The 19,565-nt window shown below is 38.0% G+C and overlaps 1 protein-coding gene across 4 annotated transcripts in view; it reads left to right on the top strand.

The window, feature by feature from the left end:
• HIPK3 (homeodomain interacting protein kinase 3) overlaps positions 1 to 19,565 on the top strand; it is a 95,700-nt gene that overhangs the window by 20,869 nt on the left and 55,266 nt on the right. For all 4 annotated transcript variants that reach the window (XM_082343666.1, XM_082343667.1, XM_082343669.1 and 1 more), the window contains one exon: positions 8,391 to 9,486. In XM_082343666.1, the coding sequence (XP_082199792.1) occupies positions 8,393 to 9,486 (1,094 nt within the window). In that variant the 5' untranslated portion in view covers positions 8,391 to 8,392. The remainder of the gene's footprint in view (positions 1 to 8,390; positions 9,487 to 19,565) is intronic.

The following is a 19,565-nucleotide window of genomic DNA, read 5'->3' as shown; positions in this document are numbered from 1 at the left end:
GCTTCTCTTGTTGTGGAGCACGGGCTCTAGGCGTGCAGGTTTCAGTAGTTGTGGCACGTGGGCTCAGTAGTTGTGGCACGTGGGCTCAGTAGTTGTGGCTCGCAGGCTCTAGAGCTCAGGCTCAGTAGTTGTGGTGCACGGGCTTAGTTGTTCCGCGGCATGTGGGATCTTCCTGGACCAGGGCTCAACCCCATGTCCCTTGCATTGGCAGGCAGATTCTTAACCACTGCGCCACCAGGGAAGCCCAAGATTTTCTGCAGTTTTGAAAGTCATTCTAATGATGCACAAACCTCCTTTGTTAGAATGACTAAATTACTTCATTTGCGTGTGTTAATAAAAATGCTTTTGTGAAGACCACATTCCCCAAAGTACTTTTACTTCTTTGAAAAAGTTTTGCCCTTTAATACTACCTCTCCTAAAGTGCTTCACTTCTTCAAAGTTCATCATACCTGAAATGTTTCAGGAAAAAGATTGAGAGCTACTGTATTCAGATTTAGAATTTTGGGTTCTTTTGCTCCTAAGCATCTTTAAAAATGTTTTTGTGTGTTACATAAGAGAAGTGTTAATTTTGAATCTATTTTACTAGAAGCAGAGGAACTAGAATTTAGCAAGGAATATTGGGAGTTTGTGTGGTGGGAGATAATCAGAAAGAGATGGTAGATCAAAGGAAGAGATAATATTTTGAGGACAGAATGTGAGGTACTGTGTTGATATTGGCAGGTCAGATCTTGGGGTTTAATTGAGATGAGGGAAGGAAAGAGGATTATGAGAGGTGACTGGATGCAGATAAAGACCAGAATAGGATGATGAGGACTTGGTAGTAGGTCAGGAAGCAGTGGCTTGTGTGTGTGGGGTGGTGGTGTTATAGTTTTGTTGTTTAGCATGCTCACTGAGTTTTTACGAAGTACATTTCAGTCTTTTTGTCTCATGCTAATCATAGCATGCCGAAAGGCAGTTGTAATCATTGCTGAAAGGCAATTAATGTGTATTTGTGTGATTTGACTAAAAACACATTATTCCATTAGTGAATTTAGTACTACTATAGCTGTGAAGACATAAGATATCATTACTGTTTTCACACAGGATGATTTTCTAGCTCTTAGCTTTGAAGCTGGTAGATTAAAGGTGCATTTGTACATTTTACCTGATAAAGGAGTCTCAACTTTTCGTTTCCTGTTACATTCTATCTCCCTTTATAGAGTGGTAATAAGTTCACTTTTGAAAGTGAACTGTACTTGTGTCTACTTATTTTAGTATATCCTGGAAACAGAGTTGATAGGTGTGTTCAGAAAAGAAATCTTAATGCAGGGTTTTTATGTAACAGAATCGGTCGTTTACCTTGATCTAGTGTAGCTGTTTGCTGATTTCCAGTTGAATGAAAATATTCCCTAAGGTAATGTTCATTGAGCTGACTTTTTTGTTTGTTGTATTGACAGTCTTTTTTTTTTAATTGTGTATTCCTGGCTATATATTTAATGTTTTGGTCTTTTATCTCTGTTTATTATGAGATAATCTTTTAGTGTCCTGAGCCTCTCTTTAGGTAAAGGAAACCTTTTTCCTGTGTTTTTAAAAGGGTTTTCTTTTGTTTTGGTTTATTTCTTCTTGTAGATCTTTAGAAATCTTCAATACTGATCACATTTCCATATTTGTATCTTAATTTAAAATTTGGTTTTCAAAAAAAAATATTTATTTATTTATTTATTTTTGGCTGTGTTGGGTCTTCATCGCTGCCCGTAGGCTTTCTCTAGTTGTGGTGAGCGGGGACTACTCTTCGTTGCGGTGCGCAGGCTTCTCATTGCGGTGGCTTCTCTTGTTGGCGGAACACGGGCTCTAGGCACGCGGGCTTCAGTAGTTGTGGTGCGCGGGCGGGCTTAGTAGTTGTGGTGCGTAGGCTCCAGAGTGCAGGCTCAGTAGTTGTGGTGCATGGACTTAGTTGCTCTGCCGCATGTGGGATCCTCTGGACCAGAGCTCGAACCCGTGTCCCCTGCATTGGCAGGCGGATTCTTAACCACTGCGCCACCAGGGAAGTCCCTAAAACTTGATGTTTTTAGTAATTTAATAATTTCTATACTTTTCAGTGATGGTCTGAAAGAAGGGTTTGTTCAGTAATCACTTGGGAATGGGTTTCTATAGAGCTTAGTCTTAAGTGTAATGTTTAATATTCATCAGTAACTCAAATGAAAAAATACAAAGTTTATGTGTTATAGCTACTGATGACATCAAGCTCTAGGTGTTAGTGTAGCCAGTATTGATGAAGAATTAGATTTAAAAAAATGGAGATTTGAAAACTACAATAAGATACCCCTTCATACCCATTAGGATGACTATTATTAAAAAAGAAGAAAGAAGAAAATAACAAGCATTGGCAGGAATGTGGAAAAATTGGAACCCTTGTGCACTACTGGTTGGAGTGTAAAATGGTGCAGCTGCTATGGAAAACAGTCTAGTGATTCCTCGAATTAAAAATGGAATTACCATGGGAATTCCCTGGTCGTCCAGTGGTTAGGACTCCGCACTTTCACTGCCGAGCTCACGGGTTCGATCCCTGGTTGGGGAACTAAGATCCTGTAACCCGTGTGGTGCGGCCTAAAACAAAACAAAACAAAAAACAAAGGAATTACCATGTAATCCAGCAATTCCGCTTCTGGGTATATATACAAAAGAATTGCAAACAGGGTCTTGCAGAGATGTTTGTACATCCATGTTCACAGCTGCATTAGTCACAATAGTTGAATGGTGGAAACAACCCAAATATCTTTTGATGACTGAATGGATAAACAAAATATGGCATAAACATGCAATGGGAAATTACTTAGCTTTAAAAAGGAAGGAAATTCTGACACATGCTGCAACATGGATGAACCTTGAAGACATGCTGAGTGGAATAAGCCAGTTATAAAAGGACAAGTATTGTATAATTAAACTTATATGAGGTACCTAGAGTAGTCAAATTTGTAGATACAGAGTGTAGAAAGGTGGTTGCCAGGGGCTAGTGGGAGGGGACAGTGGACAGTTGTTTTAGTTTTCAAAGTGGGGGGGAAAGTTCTGGAGGTGGATGGTGGTGATGGTTGCACAACAGTGTGAATGACCTTAATGCCACTGAGCTGTGCACCTAAAAATGATAAATTTTATGTATGTATATTTTACCACAGTTTTTTAAGGAAAAAAAAGTTAAAAAATTGAGATTTAAACAAGTAGAAGAAGAGAGTTGAGTGAGGAGAATGTAAGGCATTATTTACCTTTAATTAAATGTATTTGTGATATCACAGGCTATTTTAAAGAGGAACCTGATCACGTATAGTGCTATGTATAAGTTTGGCAGAAAATGATCCAGAACTTTGATATTGGCTAATTAATTGAATATAAGATAGTCAAAGTATTTCTATATCTGCTACCTCCCTCCCTTTTCAGAAGGCCTGATATTATGTGTAATAAGAAAAAAAAAAAGAAGAAACCATATCTTTATGGTTAGTGGTGGTTTAGTTATCAACATTGGTTACATTGCTGTTTTGATAATTGTAAAAGGATGTGAAGAATTTGAATAGAATTCAGATGAATCTTAAAGTTTTTTAGAGGCTTGGAAAAATAAGGCCTATTAAAGTACCTGAGATTATTAAGCCTGAGGAATGGAAAGTTAATGGTTACTCTAATGGGAGTCTTTTTTTTTTTTTTTAATAAATTTATTTATTTTATTTATTTATTTTTGGCTGCATTGTGTCTTCATTGCTGTGCGTGGGCTTTCTCTAGTTGCGGCGAGCGGGGGCTACTCTTCGTTGCGGTGCGTAGGCTTCTTATTGCGGTGGCTTATCTTGTTGCAGAGCATGGGCTCTGTGAGCGTGGGCTTCTGTAATTGCAGCACACGGGCTCAGTAGTTGTGGCTCACGGGCTTAGTTGTTCCACGGCATGTGGGATCTTCCTGGACCCGGGCTCAAACCCTTGTCCCCTGAATTGGCAGGCGGATTCTTAACCACTGTGCCACCAGGGAAGTCCCTAACAGGAGTCTTGACTGTCCTTGGAGTGATTTTATAGGCAGCTCCAGCTCACAAAAGGGTGGTATTTCAAGACTTCATTTCTTAGTCAGTTGGTGAGAACAAATGATAAAGTCATGAAATATAACTGCAGAGGTATAACAGTATATATTGCAATGAAAAGTAATAGGAAATATGTAGTATTGTACTGAATCAGTGTTTTGGACTCTGGACTTCAGCAGCTTCTCAGAGTACTAACTATACTCTGTAAAATCCATAAACACCAAGTATAAGATACTCTTCTCAGGTCATGAGTTAATCTGATGGAGGGTGGGAGAAGGGAAAGACTTAATACCTGTGGTAGGGAGTCACAGTAGTCAAGTTAATTAGTAATTTAGAGTTCTTTTCTTGTGGTCTGTTATAACAACTATCTCCAGCATTACCCCCTCACCCACTTCTTCTTATGTGCTATGTAAATTACGTGACATTCCTACCCCGTGTTTATTTTCTAAAGTTTCCTTTGAGATTGGTCCCACAGAGTACAGTGGTTGGTGAGGGGTAATTACTTTCTCTAAGCTTCCTTTAGTTGGCCCTGGTTGGAAACTTTGGGCTGTTTGCCTTCCAGCTTGGCATGTTGGAAAAGAAAAGGTAGGGACAGCTGGATTCAGAAATTGTAGTAGTTTTTTAAAAAAACATCTCTAGGTCAATTACCTGGATCTCAGCTGTTGTTCACATAACACCTTTATTTAACATGGCATGGATTGGCCTAGCGTGGTATGCATTTTATTCCCTAGGACTTCAGCCTGATTTTTCAGACTTGAGGGCCCTGAAGTGGTAGGACTTGAATTTGCCTTGGGTTTTGTACAGATGAGATCATTGGTTCTCAGTAATGTCAATAGTTAGTGTGAATCTATCAGTAAATGGCCTTGGGAACTTGTATACGTACAGATAACTGAACCTCACCAGAGATTTACTGAATCAGAATTTTTCTGGAGTTTTAAATATATGTTTACTTAACTTTTTGTTTTTAAACATTTAAAAAACATTATTTATTTACTTATTTTGGCTGTGCAGGGTCTTAGTGTGGCACGCGGGATCTTCGTTGTGGCATGTTTAGTTGCGGTATGTGGGATCTTGAGTACGGCATGCAGACTTCTTAGTTGCAGCATGTGGACTCTTAGTTGCAGCATGCGAACTCTTAGTTGCGCCATGTGTGTGGGATCTAGTTCCCTAACCAGGGATTGAACCTGGGCCCCTGCATTGGGAGTGCGGAGTCTTACCCACTGGACCACCAGGGAAGTCCCTTACTTAACTTTTTATTAAGGAAAAACATATACATATTCAAAAGTAGATAGGATAGTGTAATGAACCCCTTTTTATCCACTATCAAGCTCCTATGATGAATAATTTATGGCTAATTTCATTTTATCTATATCCCCATCCACTTTCTCTGTTATTTTGAAGCATATCCCAGATATATTATTTCATCTGGAAATTGTTTCATCTGTATGTTTTAATAGGTTTCCCAGATGATTAAAAAACTTTTTTGAACAAGTAATACAGGTACATAGTAAAAAATAAGGTGGTAAAAAGGACGTACAGTGTAAAGTCAATCTTTCTCATTGCCCCCAGTATTCTTGTTATTCTTCTCTAAGGCAGAGAAACCTACAACTTCTTTATGTATGTACACATATTAATGTATGTGCAAAAATATAGATAATATAATTCCCCTTTTTAATTAAACACACGTAATATCTGTTGTAAAGTACACATTTTTCTGAATTTTGCCTTTTTCATGTAACAATATTATCTTGGGAATCAGGTTATATAGCAGGGTAAAAAGATTGTTTTCATTGTTTTTTTTTAAGACTCTGGTTGGTCTGTGTATCAAAGTGTATCTAACTCATGCCTTTTGGATGGATGCTTAGGTTGTTTCCAGTGTTGTATTTCTTTACAGACAGTGCTGCATGACTATCTTGTACTGTATCTGAGTTATCTGATTCTTGATCGGAGGACATATCCATTTGCAGTTTTGTTAGGTATTGCCAAATGTCTTTCCCACCATCTGTGTATGGTATGTAGGGTTCTCCAGGCTCACCAGTTCCATTTTTAAAATGATTTTCATGTGTCTCCTGTTTATGTTCATGTTCTTTAAATCCATTAGTATATTTATAAGAGCTGTTTTAGAAACTCTTGTTTGTGAGTTTCATCATCTGTCATTGTGTCTGTTTCTATGGGTGTGGGTTACAGAAGTGCTTTGAAATAAGGAGAATCATGATAATGTTAAGTTGTTGAAGATGAGGTTGGGGAGCTTCACAGTGTTAAGTGAGTTAGAGAGTGAGCTTGATATGTTTAGAAGGAGTTTTTGATGTGCTTTTGCCTCATTAAAAAGATGATAAATTGGTGGAGTTTTGAAATCTCCCCTGAGTAAAAGTATAGAATAGATGCCAATAAGATTTTAAGAAAATGGATGAAAAGGTTTGGAACTCCAGGATTTCAATTTACGATTTTCTCTTACGCATTGAACAGCAAATCTTAATTTGTGTAATTAGGTTTTGTAGCTGATTTCTTGCCAAAGCCAGGTCAACTTAGGAAAGTGGTGGGTTGTAACAAGAATTGTTTATGAAGTTGAAGGAGGCATAAATTTATGCCTTTTACCTGAAGGGCCATTGTGTTTTCCTGCTCCTTTTACTACACCCTAGCTATGTGACTTTGAACCAATTACCTAGTCCCTCTGAGCTTTAGTTTCCTTAACAGCAGATTGGGACTAAATAAAATGCTGCAAATAAAGCATTTGTTAAACTGTTGCATAGTAGGTGGTAGCTCTTATTATTTTAAATATTATATATATTACATATAGTTATGGCAATCTGTTGTTTTTGAGTTAAAGAATTGATGTTTGATTTGTTAAAATGGTAGGAGACTGCCCAGAATATGATCCAGATTTTTAAATTGTGGAGAACGGAAATATTTTGAAGTTAATTCAACCAACCAACATTTATTGAAAACCAACTCTATATTATGAGCACTTTGTTTCAGATCTAGTGTGAAAGACTGTTGTATGTGCTGACAGTTACAATGTAATGTCAGGCATGTCATATCATGAATGCTAATTAGAGGAATATGTAAGCTTCTACGAGAGCACTGAATGCCCAATTCTGCCTGGAGGGTGAGTGGTGAGTGTGGGTGTTCCAGGCAAGGGTTCATCAAGAAGGTATTGTACAATGGAATATTACTCAGCCATTAAAAAGAATGAAATAATGCCATTTGCAGCAACATAGATGGACCTGGAAATTGTCATACTGAGTGAAGTAAGTCAGAAAGAGAAAGAGAAATATAGTAAGGTATTGCTTACATGTGGAATCTAAAAAAAAAAAAAGATGAACTTATCTACAAAACAGAAACAGACTCACAGACTTAGAGAATGAACTTATGATTACCAGGGGGGAATGGATAGTTAGGAAGTTTGGGATTGACATGTATATACTGGTATATTTAAAACAGATAACCAACAAGGACCTACTGTATAGCACAGGGACCAATGATCAATATTATGTAACAACGTAAATGGGAAAAGAATTTGAAAAAGAATAGATACATGTATATGTATAACTGAATCACTTTGCTGTAAACCTGAAACTAACACAACATTGTTAATCAACTATACTCCAATATAAAATAGAAAGTCTAGTAAAAAAAAAAAAGGTATTGTCTCAGGAATTCCCTGGCGGTCCAGTGGTTAGGATTCAGTGCTTTCACTGCTGAGGGCCTGGGTTCAATCCCTGGTTGGAGGACTAAGATCCCACAAGCCAACAGAAAAAAAATGTATCACTTTGATTTGAATGTAAAGGAGTTTGCTACAAGGGTGGATGTGGAAAATGACGTTAAGTAAAGAGGACATTGTGAAAACGAACTCTATCTGGCTTATATACTTATTTTTACAATTGATTTTTTTTCTCCCTGAGGCAGTTCTGGAGCTTTAGGTTTATGGAATGTAACTACATTTATGTAATATATATTTTCTTTTTTGGTCATTGATTCATAAATGATATATTGGTAATAGAATGTTTTACTTTTGCCAAATGTGTACAGTTTAAGGATCTGTACCTTTTCTTTTGGAGGGAAAATGGTTGGTACAGTTCTTAGGGCATATCTTGGCCATGTAGCTTAGCAGTAAATATTTATTGATTAAATGAATGTACTCAGCTGTTTAGTCCCTACCTTTCATGCAATACACAAAATATCTGAAGTACTAAGTAACTAAAATGGAGCATTGAAAATGTTTTTCTCCTCCAAGGGGAAAAAGTCTTAATGGAATTTAACTATTTTTATAAATTATGGACTTGATCCTTAAATGTTTTCTTCATGAGATTTAAAAAATTAAATTTTTGTAGCTAACATGGCCCTTTTTTTCTTTTGCAGGTATGGCCTCACAAGTCTTGGTCTACCCACCGTATATTTATCAAACTCAGTCAAGTGCCTTTTGTAGTGTGAAGAAACTCAAAGTAGAGCCAAGCAGTTGTGTATTCCAGGAAAGAAACTATCCACGGACCTATGTGAATGGTAGAAACGTTGGAAATTCTCATCCTCCCGCTAAGGGTAGTGCTTTTCAGACAAAGATACCATTTAACAGACCTCGAGGACACAACCTTTCATTGCAGACAAGTGCTGTTGTTTTAAAAAGCACTGCGGGTGCTACTAAGGTTATAGCAGCTCAGGCGCAGCAAACTCAAGTGGAGGCACCTCAGATTGGGGCGTGGCGACACAGGTTAAATTTCCTAGAAGGCCCCCAGCGATGTGGATTGAAGCGCAAGAGTGAGGAGTTGGATAATCATAGCGCAATGCAGATTGTGGATGAGTTGTCCATACTTCCTGCAATGTTGCAAACCAACATGGGAAATCCAGTGACAGTTGTGACAACTACCACAGGAACAAAACAGAATTGTACCACTGGAGAAGGTGACTATCAGTTAGTACAGCATGAAGTCTTATGCTCCATGAAAAATACTTACGAAGTCCTTGATTTTCTTGGTCGAGGCACTTTTGGCCAGGTAGTCAAATGCTGGAAAAGAGGGACAAATGAAATTGTAGCAATCAAAATTTTGAAGAACCACCCTTCTTATGCACGTCAAGGTCAGATAGAAGTGAGCATATTAGCAAGGCTCAGTACTGAAAATGCTGATGAATATAACTTTGTACGAGCTTATGAATGCTTTCAGCACCGTAACCATACTTGTTTAGTCTTTGAGATGCTGGAACAAAACTTGTATGACTTTCTGAAACAAAATAAGTTCAGTCCTCTGCCACTAAAAGTAATTCGACCCATTCTTCAGCAAGTGGCCACTGCACTGAAAAAATTGAAAAGTCTTGGTTTAATTCACGCAGACCTCAAACCAGAGAATATTATGTTGGTGGATCCTGTTCGACAGCCATATAGGGTTAAAGTAATAGACTTTGGGTCTGCCAGTCACGTATCAAAGACTGTTTGTTCAACATATCTGCAGTCTCGGTACTACAGGTAGGTGACAACTATTTTTTGGTTATTTGATAAGTGTTGAATTTTTGCTGAATGAAATAATTTTGTGTGTGTATGTGGTGAAAAAGACTGCTTTGGATAAATAGAGATCAAGATAAGTTCAGTTTAGCCTTGAGGTTTTAAAAATCTAGGCATACATAAAAAGAAACGAAACTGAGTTATTTGTAGTGAGGTGGATGGACCTAGAGACCATCATACAAAGTAAGTCAGAAAGACTTACTTTATGGAATCTAAAAAAAAAAAAAGGTTCTGGAATATATATGGAATCTATAAAAAAAAATATGGAATCTTAAAAAAAAAAAGGTTCTGAAGAACCTAGGGGCAGGACAGGAATAAAGACGCAGACGTAGAGAATGGACTTGAGGACACAGGTGGGGAAGGGGAAGCTGGGACGAAGTGAGAGAGTAGCATTGACATATATACACTACCAAATGTAAAATAGATAGCTAGTGGGAAGCAGCTGCATAGCACAGGGAGATCAGCTCGGTGCTTTGTGACACCTAGAGGGGTGGGATAGGGAGGGTGGGAGGGAGACGCAAGAGGGAGGGGATATGGGGATATATGTATACATATAGCTGATTCACTTTGTTGTACAGTAAAAACTAACACACCATTGTAAAGCAATTATACTCCAATAATGATGTAAAAAAACCCCCCACAAACACAAGAGAAGGTAGGAAAAGAAACAAAGGACAGAGGGAACAAGTGAACTCATATTAAAAAGAAAAAAATTTAGGCATAAAATCTGCTCAAGCAGAATAGAAATTCCTACTGCGAAGTTCTGTGCTAAAGACATTGGTTATTTTTATTGTTAATAGAGGACCTGAAGGAATGATAGGTGATCAGTGATGATTAAACAGAAGTCTAAATATTGAGAAAGGGTTTATAGTAATTTTTGTACATATCTTTGGGCATTTTTCAGCACTTAAGAGAACTAGCTTTTTAATGACACATCTTATGTAACTGAACATTTAGAAAAGTTATAAAAATTCAGATTAGTGATTTTAAGATTTAAACACACTTCCATGGCTGCCACAAATGTTCAGACCACTTTTTCATAACAAGTTTTATTATGGTCTTTCCATATATGCTTTAGGTAAATGTTGTTTTGGTGTTGGTGCTATGGGTGGAATTTGAAGAAGAAAATCATTTCTGTGTACTACAGTGTCATGATTAATTATAGCCTGGAGTACAGTAGATGGTCTTGAGGGTAGCTTAATGATTACTGTGATTCAAAATATCTTCTTTAGTTTGTAAATGTTTTTGAATTCATAGTCTTTTTTTTAAAATTTATTTTTGGCTGCGTTGGGTCTTTGTTGCTGTGCGCGGGCTTTCTCTAGTTGCGGTGAGTGGGGGCTACTCTCCATTGCAGTGCGTGGGCTTCCCATTGCGGTGGCTTCTCTCGTTGCGGAGCACGGGCTCTAGGTGCACGGGCTTCAGTAGTTGTGGCACGTGGGCTCAGCAGTTGTGGCTCGCGGGCTCTAGAGCGCAGGCTCAGTAGTTGCATTGCACGGGCTTAGTTGCTCCACGGCATGTGGGATCTTCCCGGACCAGGGCTCGAACCTGTGTCCCCTTCATTGGCAGGCAGATTCTTAACCACTGCACCACCAGGGAAGTCCCTGAATTCGTAGTCTTATAATTTTGGGAAATTCTTTTCATTTCAGCCTAAATGAGTTTATGGTCTTGGTGTATTCTGGAACCCCACGAGCCCCAACAGAGTGGGCAGATAGAGGATCTGCCAGTATTGGCCATTATTAATAAGTTAGTAAATAGATGAACACATGCAGTTTATTGTTGGAAATTGTTAGAACAAGAGGATTATATGTTTAGGCCCAACACGGGGTAGTTATTTTCTGGTATTGCATCTGCCTTTGTACTATATCTCTCACCCTGATTAGCTTTTTGCAAATATATGCCTTGTACCCAGGACAAGATAAAGCAGAAATTAGCTACTACAAAAGTCAGCTCCAAACATATGTTCTACCATTAATAGTTTATCAGAAGGAAACCCACATTTATGTCACTTGGTGATAATTAAGTTTACTAAAATATATGTTGAAATTAGGAATATAGCCTAATTTACCCTTTATATTCCTGATGTTATAATTTTTAGTATTAGAGTGCTAGATACTGTTCTTAAAACCTTTTATTTTTTTCTTAATTTATTTTTTATTTAAAAAATTAAAAAAAATTTTATTAAAAAAATTTTTTTTAAATTTATTTTTATTTTTTGGCTGTGTTGGGTCTTTGTTGCTGTGCGCAGGCTTTTCTCTAGTTGAGGCGAGTGGGGGCTGCTCTTCGCTGCGGTGCATGGGCTTCTCATTGAGGTGGCTTCTCTTGTTGCGGAGCATGGACTCTAGGCACGTGGGCTTCAGTAGTTGCAGCACGTGGGCTCAGTAGTTGCGCATGCGGGCCCTAGAATGCGTGGATTTCAGTAGTTATGGCGTGCGGGCTCAGTAGTTGTGGCTCTTGGGCTCTAGAGCACAGGCTCAGTAGTTGTGGCACATGGGCTTAGTTGCTCGCGGCATGTGGGATCTTCCCGGACCAGGGACTGAACCCGTGTTCCCTGCATTGTCAGGTGGATTGTTAACCACTGAGCCACCAGGGAAGTCCCTTAAAACCTTTTAGATGTTTTAAAAGGTATTGTAGTGTGGCACTGTAGTGAGTCTTAATTGACATCTTCTGTAATTAGGTTTATTTGATCCTCTGTGCTCTTGACAATTTGTTTTTCAATTTAATGTAACACAAGATTAGCTTTTAGTTAATTTTTTTCTGGAAAAATTATTTTAATATCTGATTTAACAGCATGAGAGGAATGGTGTTGTTTCTCTCTTGCCTTTGTATTCTGTCTTAGGAGCTTTTAGAAGTCAGCTAGCGTATGATATAAACCCCCAGGCTCCAGCTGCTTGGGCTCTATTTTTAGTTCACTTGTTAGTAAATGACTTCATTATATTTGGGTCCTGCATTATTAGGCATATCAGATTTAGTTATGTGTGATACCTAGACTCCTTTTCTTTATTTGAAATCTTTTGGATGAGAGTAAAAAAGAGCTCTATTTTTTGTATTTGAGATGATCTGTTTATTAAATGTTTCAAGAGAGTAAAGGAAATCCTTTAAAAAGCAGTCTAAGACACTAAATATTTTATGATATTGGTTTTTAGCATTAGACCTTTGCACAAATATTACCCTCTTTTGGGAATGGAAAAATAAGCTATGAATAATTGCTAAGTGCAACTAGTAGTTTCTAATTTGTTTTTATACATACATTTCAAGTAAATAATTTACCTGAATTTCAGAAGCTATACAATTGCTAAATTACAGGTTCTGTGTTTAGATTAAAAAAAAATGAGGCTCTTATTTGTAAAAAGAGTAGTTGGTGTTGCTTGGATAACAAAAATTTAAAAATGGAGTTTGTCAGTTGGATCAAGAGTTAGAAGAGTTTGTAAATATTATGGTAGATTGGTAAAAATGTAATGTAGCCCTTAATCAGCTAGTGTTTTAATGTCTAGTATAATTTTGCGTAAAAATAGCAGGTAACCATTATTTTTCAGTATTTGTACTTTTTATTTGGAGCTTTGTCAATTCTGCCTTAGTTTTTTTTTTTTTAATATTTACTTGTTTATCTATTTATTTATTTATTTATTTATGGCTGCATTGGGTCTTTTTTTTGAATTTTATTTAATTTATTTTTTTATATAGCAGGTTCTTATTAGTTATCCATTTTATACATATCAGTGTATATATGTCAATCCCAATCTCCCAATTCATCACACTGCATTGGGTCTTAGTTGCGGCACGCGGGATCTTTTGTTGCAGTGCACAGGCTTCTCTCTAGTTGTGGTGCGTGGGCTCAGTAGTTGCAGCGTGCAGGCTCCAGAGTGTGCAGGCTCAGTATTTGCGGCGCATGGGCTTTCTAGTTGTGGCATGCAGGCTCCAGGGCGTGTGGGCTCTGTAGTTGTGGTGCAGGGGCTCAGTAGTTGCAGCGTGGGCTTAGTTGCCCCACGGCATTTGGGATCTTAGTTCCCTGACCAGGGATCGAACCCGGTCCCGTGCATTGGAAGGCGGATTCTCAACCCCTGGACCACCAGGGAAGTCCCTCTGCCTTAGTTTTTGTTATAAACCTGATTAGGCAATAAGCAGAAGTGTCTCATACTTGATTTTTTTTTACTCTTTGTTTAAAATAGATTGCATTTAAAAAATGAGGGACTTCCCTGGTGGTGCAGTGGTTAAGAATCTGCCTGCCAGTGCAGGGGACACGGGTTCGAGGCCTGGTCTGGGAAGATCCCACATGCCATGGAACAACTAAGCCCGAACGCCACAACTACTGAGTCTGAGCTCTAGAGCCTGAGAGCCACAACTACTGAGTCCACGTGCCACAACTACCGAAGCCTGCACGCTCTAGGGCCCGTGCTTCGCAACAAGAGAAGCCACTGCAATGAGAAGCCCGCACACTGCAATGAAGCGTAGCTCCCGTTCGCCGCAACTAGAGAAAGCCCGTGTGGAGCAACAAAGACCCAACGCAGCTAAAAAATAAATAAATTAAAAAAAGAGAAAAATTAAAAATTGCTAAAAAAAAAAAAAAAGCAGGAAGTGAAACTTACCAAATTAAATATTTTTGAGCTAATCACAGTGGGAATACACATAGCCCAGGTTCCAAAGTAAACGATTTGCATTTAAACACAGGTTCATGTGTTATTCTATTTCTTTGAACTGTGCAACACAGAAGCATAGTAGGGATATCTTAAAATAGACAGCGGATAGTGGCCAGAAATTGTTGACTACTATAGATGGTGAGGCTGTCTAGCTCTTGTAGTGATATAAGCCAGAAGTACATGCTAAGGGCATTGATTTGCTCAAGGTCAGCATGTTCTAAATTCAGCTGCTTGAGTATGGTTTCTGTCAAGAACACGTAGGGCTCTTGAATGCATAAAAGGTTTTAGCAGCAGAAGGTGCTGTATTTATGAGGTGTGGTGGCAACATTCAGGTCATAAATATCTTTTTCTTCTTTTTTAAATATAGAATTTTAGCCTGTGGTTCTGAGTCATTTCAGAGCATAGAGACAGGAAAGTGGGCTGGAAAGTAACCTGTATAGCGGTTGTATTCTTTGCTGCTTATTTTTAGCATTAGTTGTTGTTGAAGTAAATGCTGCTCTTTTCCATGTGACAGATGACAAAGAGATATGTAATGGTAAAAAACAATTCAGGCTTATCAGTTTTGGTTTAGGGCATTCCCAACCCCTCATGCCTTTTTAGACCCTGAAGTATCAAAGACAAAGTTCCTGTAACAAAATTAAGGCACACAGAATGATCCATAAAAAAATAACTAGTATTTTATATAGGGTACTTTATAGTAACAGAAGATTGTGTATGTATACGGCATCCTTTTTTCAAGTGCTTCTACATATAATTCCTAGTTTATTCCTCATGTCTCAATCTCTGTGTTCTTAGATAGACGCTTGGTGGAATTCCTATTTAATAAATAGAAAACTGAGGCTTATACAGTTCACACAGGTCCAAGTTTACAATGCAAGATTAACACAATTTTTGTTGAGCCCTTTTTGTGTACTGGCACTGTGCTAGGTGCTAGGGATACAGATAAAACATGGTTTCATCATTTAATGGAGGAGAAAAATAGTTTGTCTCAAGAAGTTCTAGGGTAGAAGCGTGTGCAGGGTGCTGTGGGAACCCAGAGGAGAGCCCTTAGCCTAATGTGAGGGTTCAGAGAGGGTGTCTGGGGAAAGATGACCCTTGACTTGAATGAGACTTGAAAGTAGAGAAGGAGTTAGTATTGACTAGTCTTTTTTTTTTTGTTTTTGGCTTGCGGGATCTTAGTTCCCAGACCAGGGATTAAACCCGGGCCACAGCAGTGAAAGCGCCAAGTTCTAACCACAGGACCTCCAGGGAATTCCCAGGATTGGCTAGTCTTAAGGAGTGTTCTCTCACAAACTCACCCTTACCTTAGAGCTCAGTATTGGCTGAAATTGCTGGCAGCTTCTTCTCTGTATCATAAAAGTTGTTTTTGCTTAAGAATCTTTATTAGACAAATAAAAAGTTGTCAACTGGGTTTCGTTTTAACAGAAGATTCCAAAAGTCTATAATGAAGTGGTTTTCAGTGCCATACATTGTGGTCACAGACATAGATTACTTTACTACTATATCAGGCCTTCAAATAAAAATTTTGACAGAGCTCTTAAAGTTTTTTTTTTTAAACACTTTTTTTGAGCTATAATCACATGCTATGAATTTTACCCATTTAAAGTGTACAATTCATTGTCTTTTAGTGTATTCACAGTTGTGCATCATCACCACAATTTTAGAACATTTTCCTTACCCCTCAAGAACCCCGATCCCTTCTCCCCAGCACTCTTTAGCCATCTTTCCACAATCTTCCCACCTCTAGCCCTAGGCAACAAAAAATCTACTTTCTGTCTCTACAGATTTGCATTTTCCAAACATCTCATGAGTGTAATCATACAGTATGTTGTCTTTTTTAACTGGCTTTTTTCCACTTAGTGTCATGTTTTCAAGATTCATCTATGTTGTAGCATGTATCAACACTTCACTTTTTTTGTTGTTGTTGCCAAATAATTCCATTGTATAGATATACCACATTTTATGTATCCATTCATCAGTTGATGGAGACCTCAGTGCAAAGATATGTGAATGGAAAACTCTAATATAGCCCCATGATTAAGTCTTTCATTCAAAATATTTAGTGCCTATAAAGTGTAAAATATTGTGCTGAGTGCTGGTTATACATTGAGGAGCAAAAATATAGACCCTACCATTATGATGTTTACAATCTAATGTGTAGATAACCAAAAAGTAAAGTAATGGGAAAAGAACAGGGAGAGAGACTAACAGGATACTTACTTTTTTTGTTTTGTCTTGTTTTTTAACTTTTTACTTTGCAATAATTTTAGACATAAAAACGTTGCAAAAATAGTACAAAGAATTGTATGCAGATTCTCCAAATGTTTCAAATAGAAGCATTTTACCACCCTAGTTTTATCACCCATTCTTCTTTTCTTTCCCTTCCTCCATTCCTCCCTCCCTTCCTTCCCTGCTCTCTCCCTTCCTCCCTCCCTTCCTCCCTTCCTCCCTCACCCCCTCCCTTCCTCCCTTCCTCCCTTCTTCGTTGCTGTGTGAGGGCTTCCTCTAGTTGCGGCGGTGAGCAGGGGCTACTCTTCATTGTGGTGCGCGGGCTTCTCATTGCGGTGGCTTCTCTTGTTGTGGAGCACGGGCTCTAGGCACGCAAGCTTCAGTGGTTGTGGCACGTGGGCTCAGTAGTTGTGACTTGCAGGCTCTAGAGTGCAGGCTCAGTAGTGGTGGCGCACAGGCTTAGTTGCTCTGCAGCATGTGGGATCTTCCCGGACCAGGGCTCAAACCTGTGTCTGTGTCCCCTGCATTGGCAGGCGGATTCTTAACCACTGTGCCACCAGGGAAGCCCATATCACTCATTCTTTTTCTGTGTGTGTGCACATACAGATACACAGGTATATTTTTTCTGTTGTTACAGTGTTTGAGAGCAAGTTTTAGATATAAAGCCCCTTTACCTCTAAATAATTATACGTAAGAGAATGTCCTTATGTTTAGGAATACACAGTATTCCTAAACTTAAGGACATTCTCTTGCATAACCCCAGTGCAATAATCAGAACCATCATTGGTTAACATCAGTATTACTGATTTGATGAACTGTTTGAACTGCTCAATACTATTTGATTTGAGGAAATGAAAATCAGTTTAGTACTAGTAGCTTATTTATAGACTTAATTCAGATTTTGCCAGTTGTCTTACTGTTGACTTTTTTCTTGCCCAGAATTCAAGTTCACACATTGCAATATATATATACAGTGGTATACTACTCAGCCATAAAAAAGATTGAAACTTTGCCATTGTAACAACACGGATGTACTTCGAGGGTATAATGCTAAGGGAAATAAGTCAGACAGAGAAAGACAATACTGTATGATAACACTTATATGTGAAATCTAAAAAATCAAACTAGTGAATGTAACAAAAAGGAAACAGACAGATATAGAGAACAAACTGGTCATTACCACTGGGGAGATGGGTTGGGGGAGGGGCAAGATAGGGGTAGGGGGTTAAGAGGTACAAACTGTTATGTATAAAATAAAGATACAGCGATATATTGTAGAACACAGGGAATATAGCCAGTAGTTTATAATAAGTATAAATTGAATATAACCTTTAAAAATTGTGAATCACTATGTTATACACCTGTATATACTATTGTACATCAACTATATCTCAATGTAAAAAAAAATCACACATTGCATTATTTGCCACGTATATCTCTCTAGTGTCCTCTTATCTGGATTAGCTCCTTATTTTCTTTGCCTTTCATGATCCTGACACTTTTGAAGAGTACTGGCCAGTTATTTTGTAGAACTTCCTTAGTTTGGATTTGTCTGATGTTTTCATGTTATGTGTTTTAACTTACAGAACTGATGTCTTGTTCTCACATATCGGGAGGCACATGTTGTCAATTCGTCCCATTACTAGTAATGTTAACTTTGATCACTTGACTGAGGTGGTGACTGCCAGATTTTTCTACTATAAGGTTTTTTCTTTGTAATTAATAAGTATCTTGTGGAGAGATACTTTGAGACTATTCCTATATACTGTTTCTCATCTTATTTTCACAGGCCAATTTTAGCATCCATTGATGAATATGACCTTTAACAGTTATTAAGTGTGGGGTTGCAAAATGATGATTTTCTAACTTTATCATTATCATTCCTCTGTGTAAGGAATTCTCCTGTAAGGAAGAGCTTTCCTTCACTCTGTTTGTTCTTGTATAGACTTATAGATTCATATTCAATGGGTTATAATCTATTACTTGTCATTTGTTTTACTGCACAATTGTCCTAAACTGTCTAGTAAGAAGAGCCTTTTTAAGCTTGCTCCTGTATCCCTTTGACATGGCCCTGTCCTTCCTTGAGAGCTTACTTGCTGACAGCACAAGATGTTCCAGGCTTACTTTGTACTTTTCCTGCTCCATGCTTGGTATTGGCCATTTTTCTAAGGACCGTTGGTTCCTGTTATTGGAGATAATGGTATTTAGGAAACAAGATCTGGATGCTAGTCCCAGATGTGCTCATTGGTACTAGGGTGTTACTGCTTTTAGGTCCTTTGAGAGGCAAAGCTAGAAGATGTGTGTGTGTGTGTGTTAGTGTGTATATGTAATTCTGTAATTCTGTATCTATCTGTTTATATATTAAAACAATGAATTCATACTGATATGTTTAGTTCTGACACCTCAGAGTTCATTCTGTCCTCTTCCTTTATTTATGATCTCTTCTCTGACATGAAGGAACTTGGCTCTCATTATCCACAATGTTACTTCTTTGCTCAATTCTAGAATACACTTCAAGTAGTTTTGGAATTGCTAACCCATACCACTGCTAATTTACTAGCTGGAGTATGGATTTATTTATAGTTGGTTTTATTCTTTAGCCTTAGACTTGGAGGATGTATTCAAAGTACTGGGTTCCAAAGTTACTTAGGTTAGTTCTTCCTCAGCTCCCCTTTCCCCCATCTTCAATGTGATTGTTATTTATTTGAAATATAATTAAGTTCATTTCATTGTATTCCATTTTGGGTCCTTTATATCCTTGTTTATTTATTTGACTATATGAAACATTAACATAGTTCTGAAAATCAGAGCAATATTAAAATATTATCTCAGAAGTGTCATGCCCCCTCTTCCATGACTTCCCCTCGTTCTTTCTACCTCATTCCTACCCAACCCCTTTTGGTAATCATAATCATTGGTTTTTTAATTTATTCTGTGTGTGTGTGTGTGTGTGTGTGTGTGTGTGTGTGTGTGTGTGTGTGTGTGTGTTTGGCAGTGGGTGCAAGTAAGCAGATAAATGTCTCAGTTCCCCTTTTATAAGAAAGATAACATACTGTAGATACCCGTTTGCGCTTGGCTATTTTCCCTTAACAGTGTTTCCTGGAAATCGCTTCATGTCAATTCACAGAGATCTTTCTCATTCTGTTTTGCTACTTAATAGCACTTTATTGTGTGTATTAC

This window comes from Balaenoptera borealis (genome assembly GCF_965194805.1).
Source record: "Balaenoptera borealis genome assembly, chromosome: 11".
Lineage (NCBI taxonomy): Eukaryota > Metazoa > Chordata > Mammalia > Artiodactyla > Balaenopteridae > Balaenoptera > Balaenoptera borealis.
Note: the sequence above shows the minus strand (reverse complement) of the source record. Positions and strands in the feature narration are given on the sequence as shown.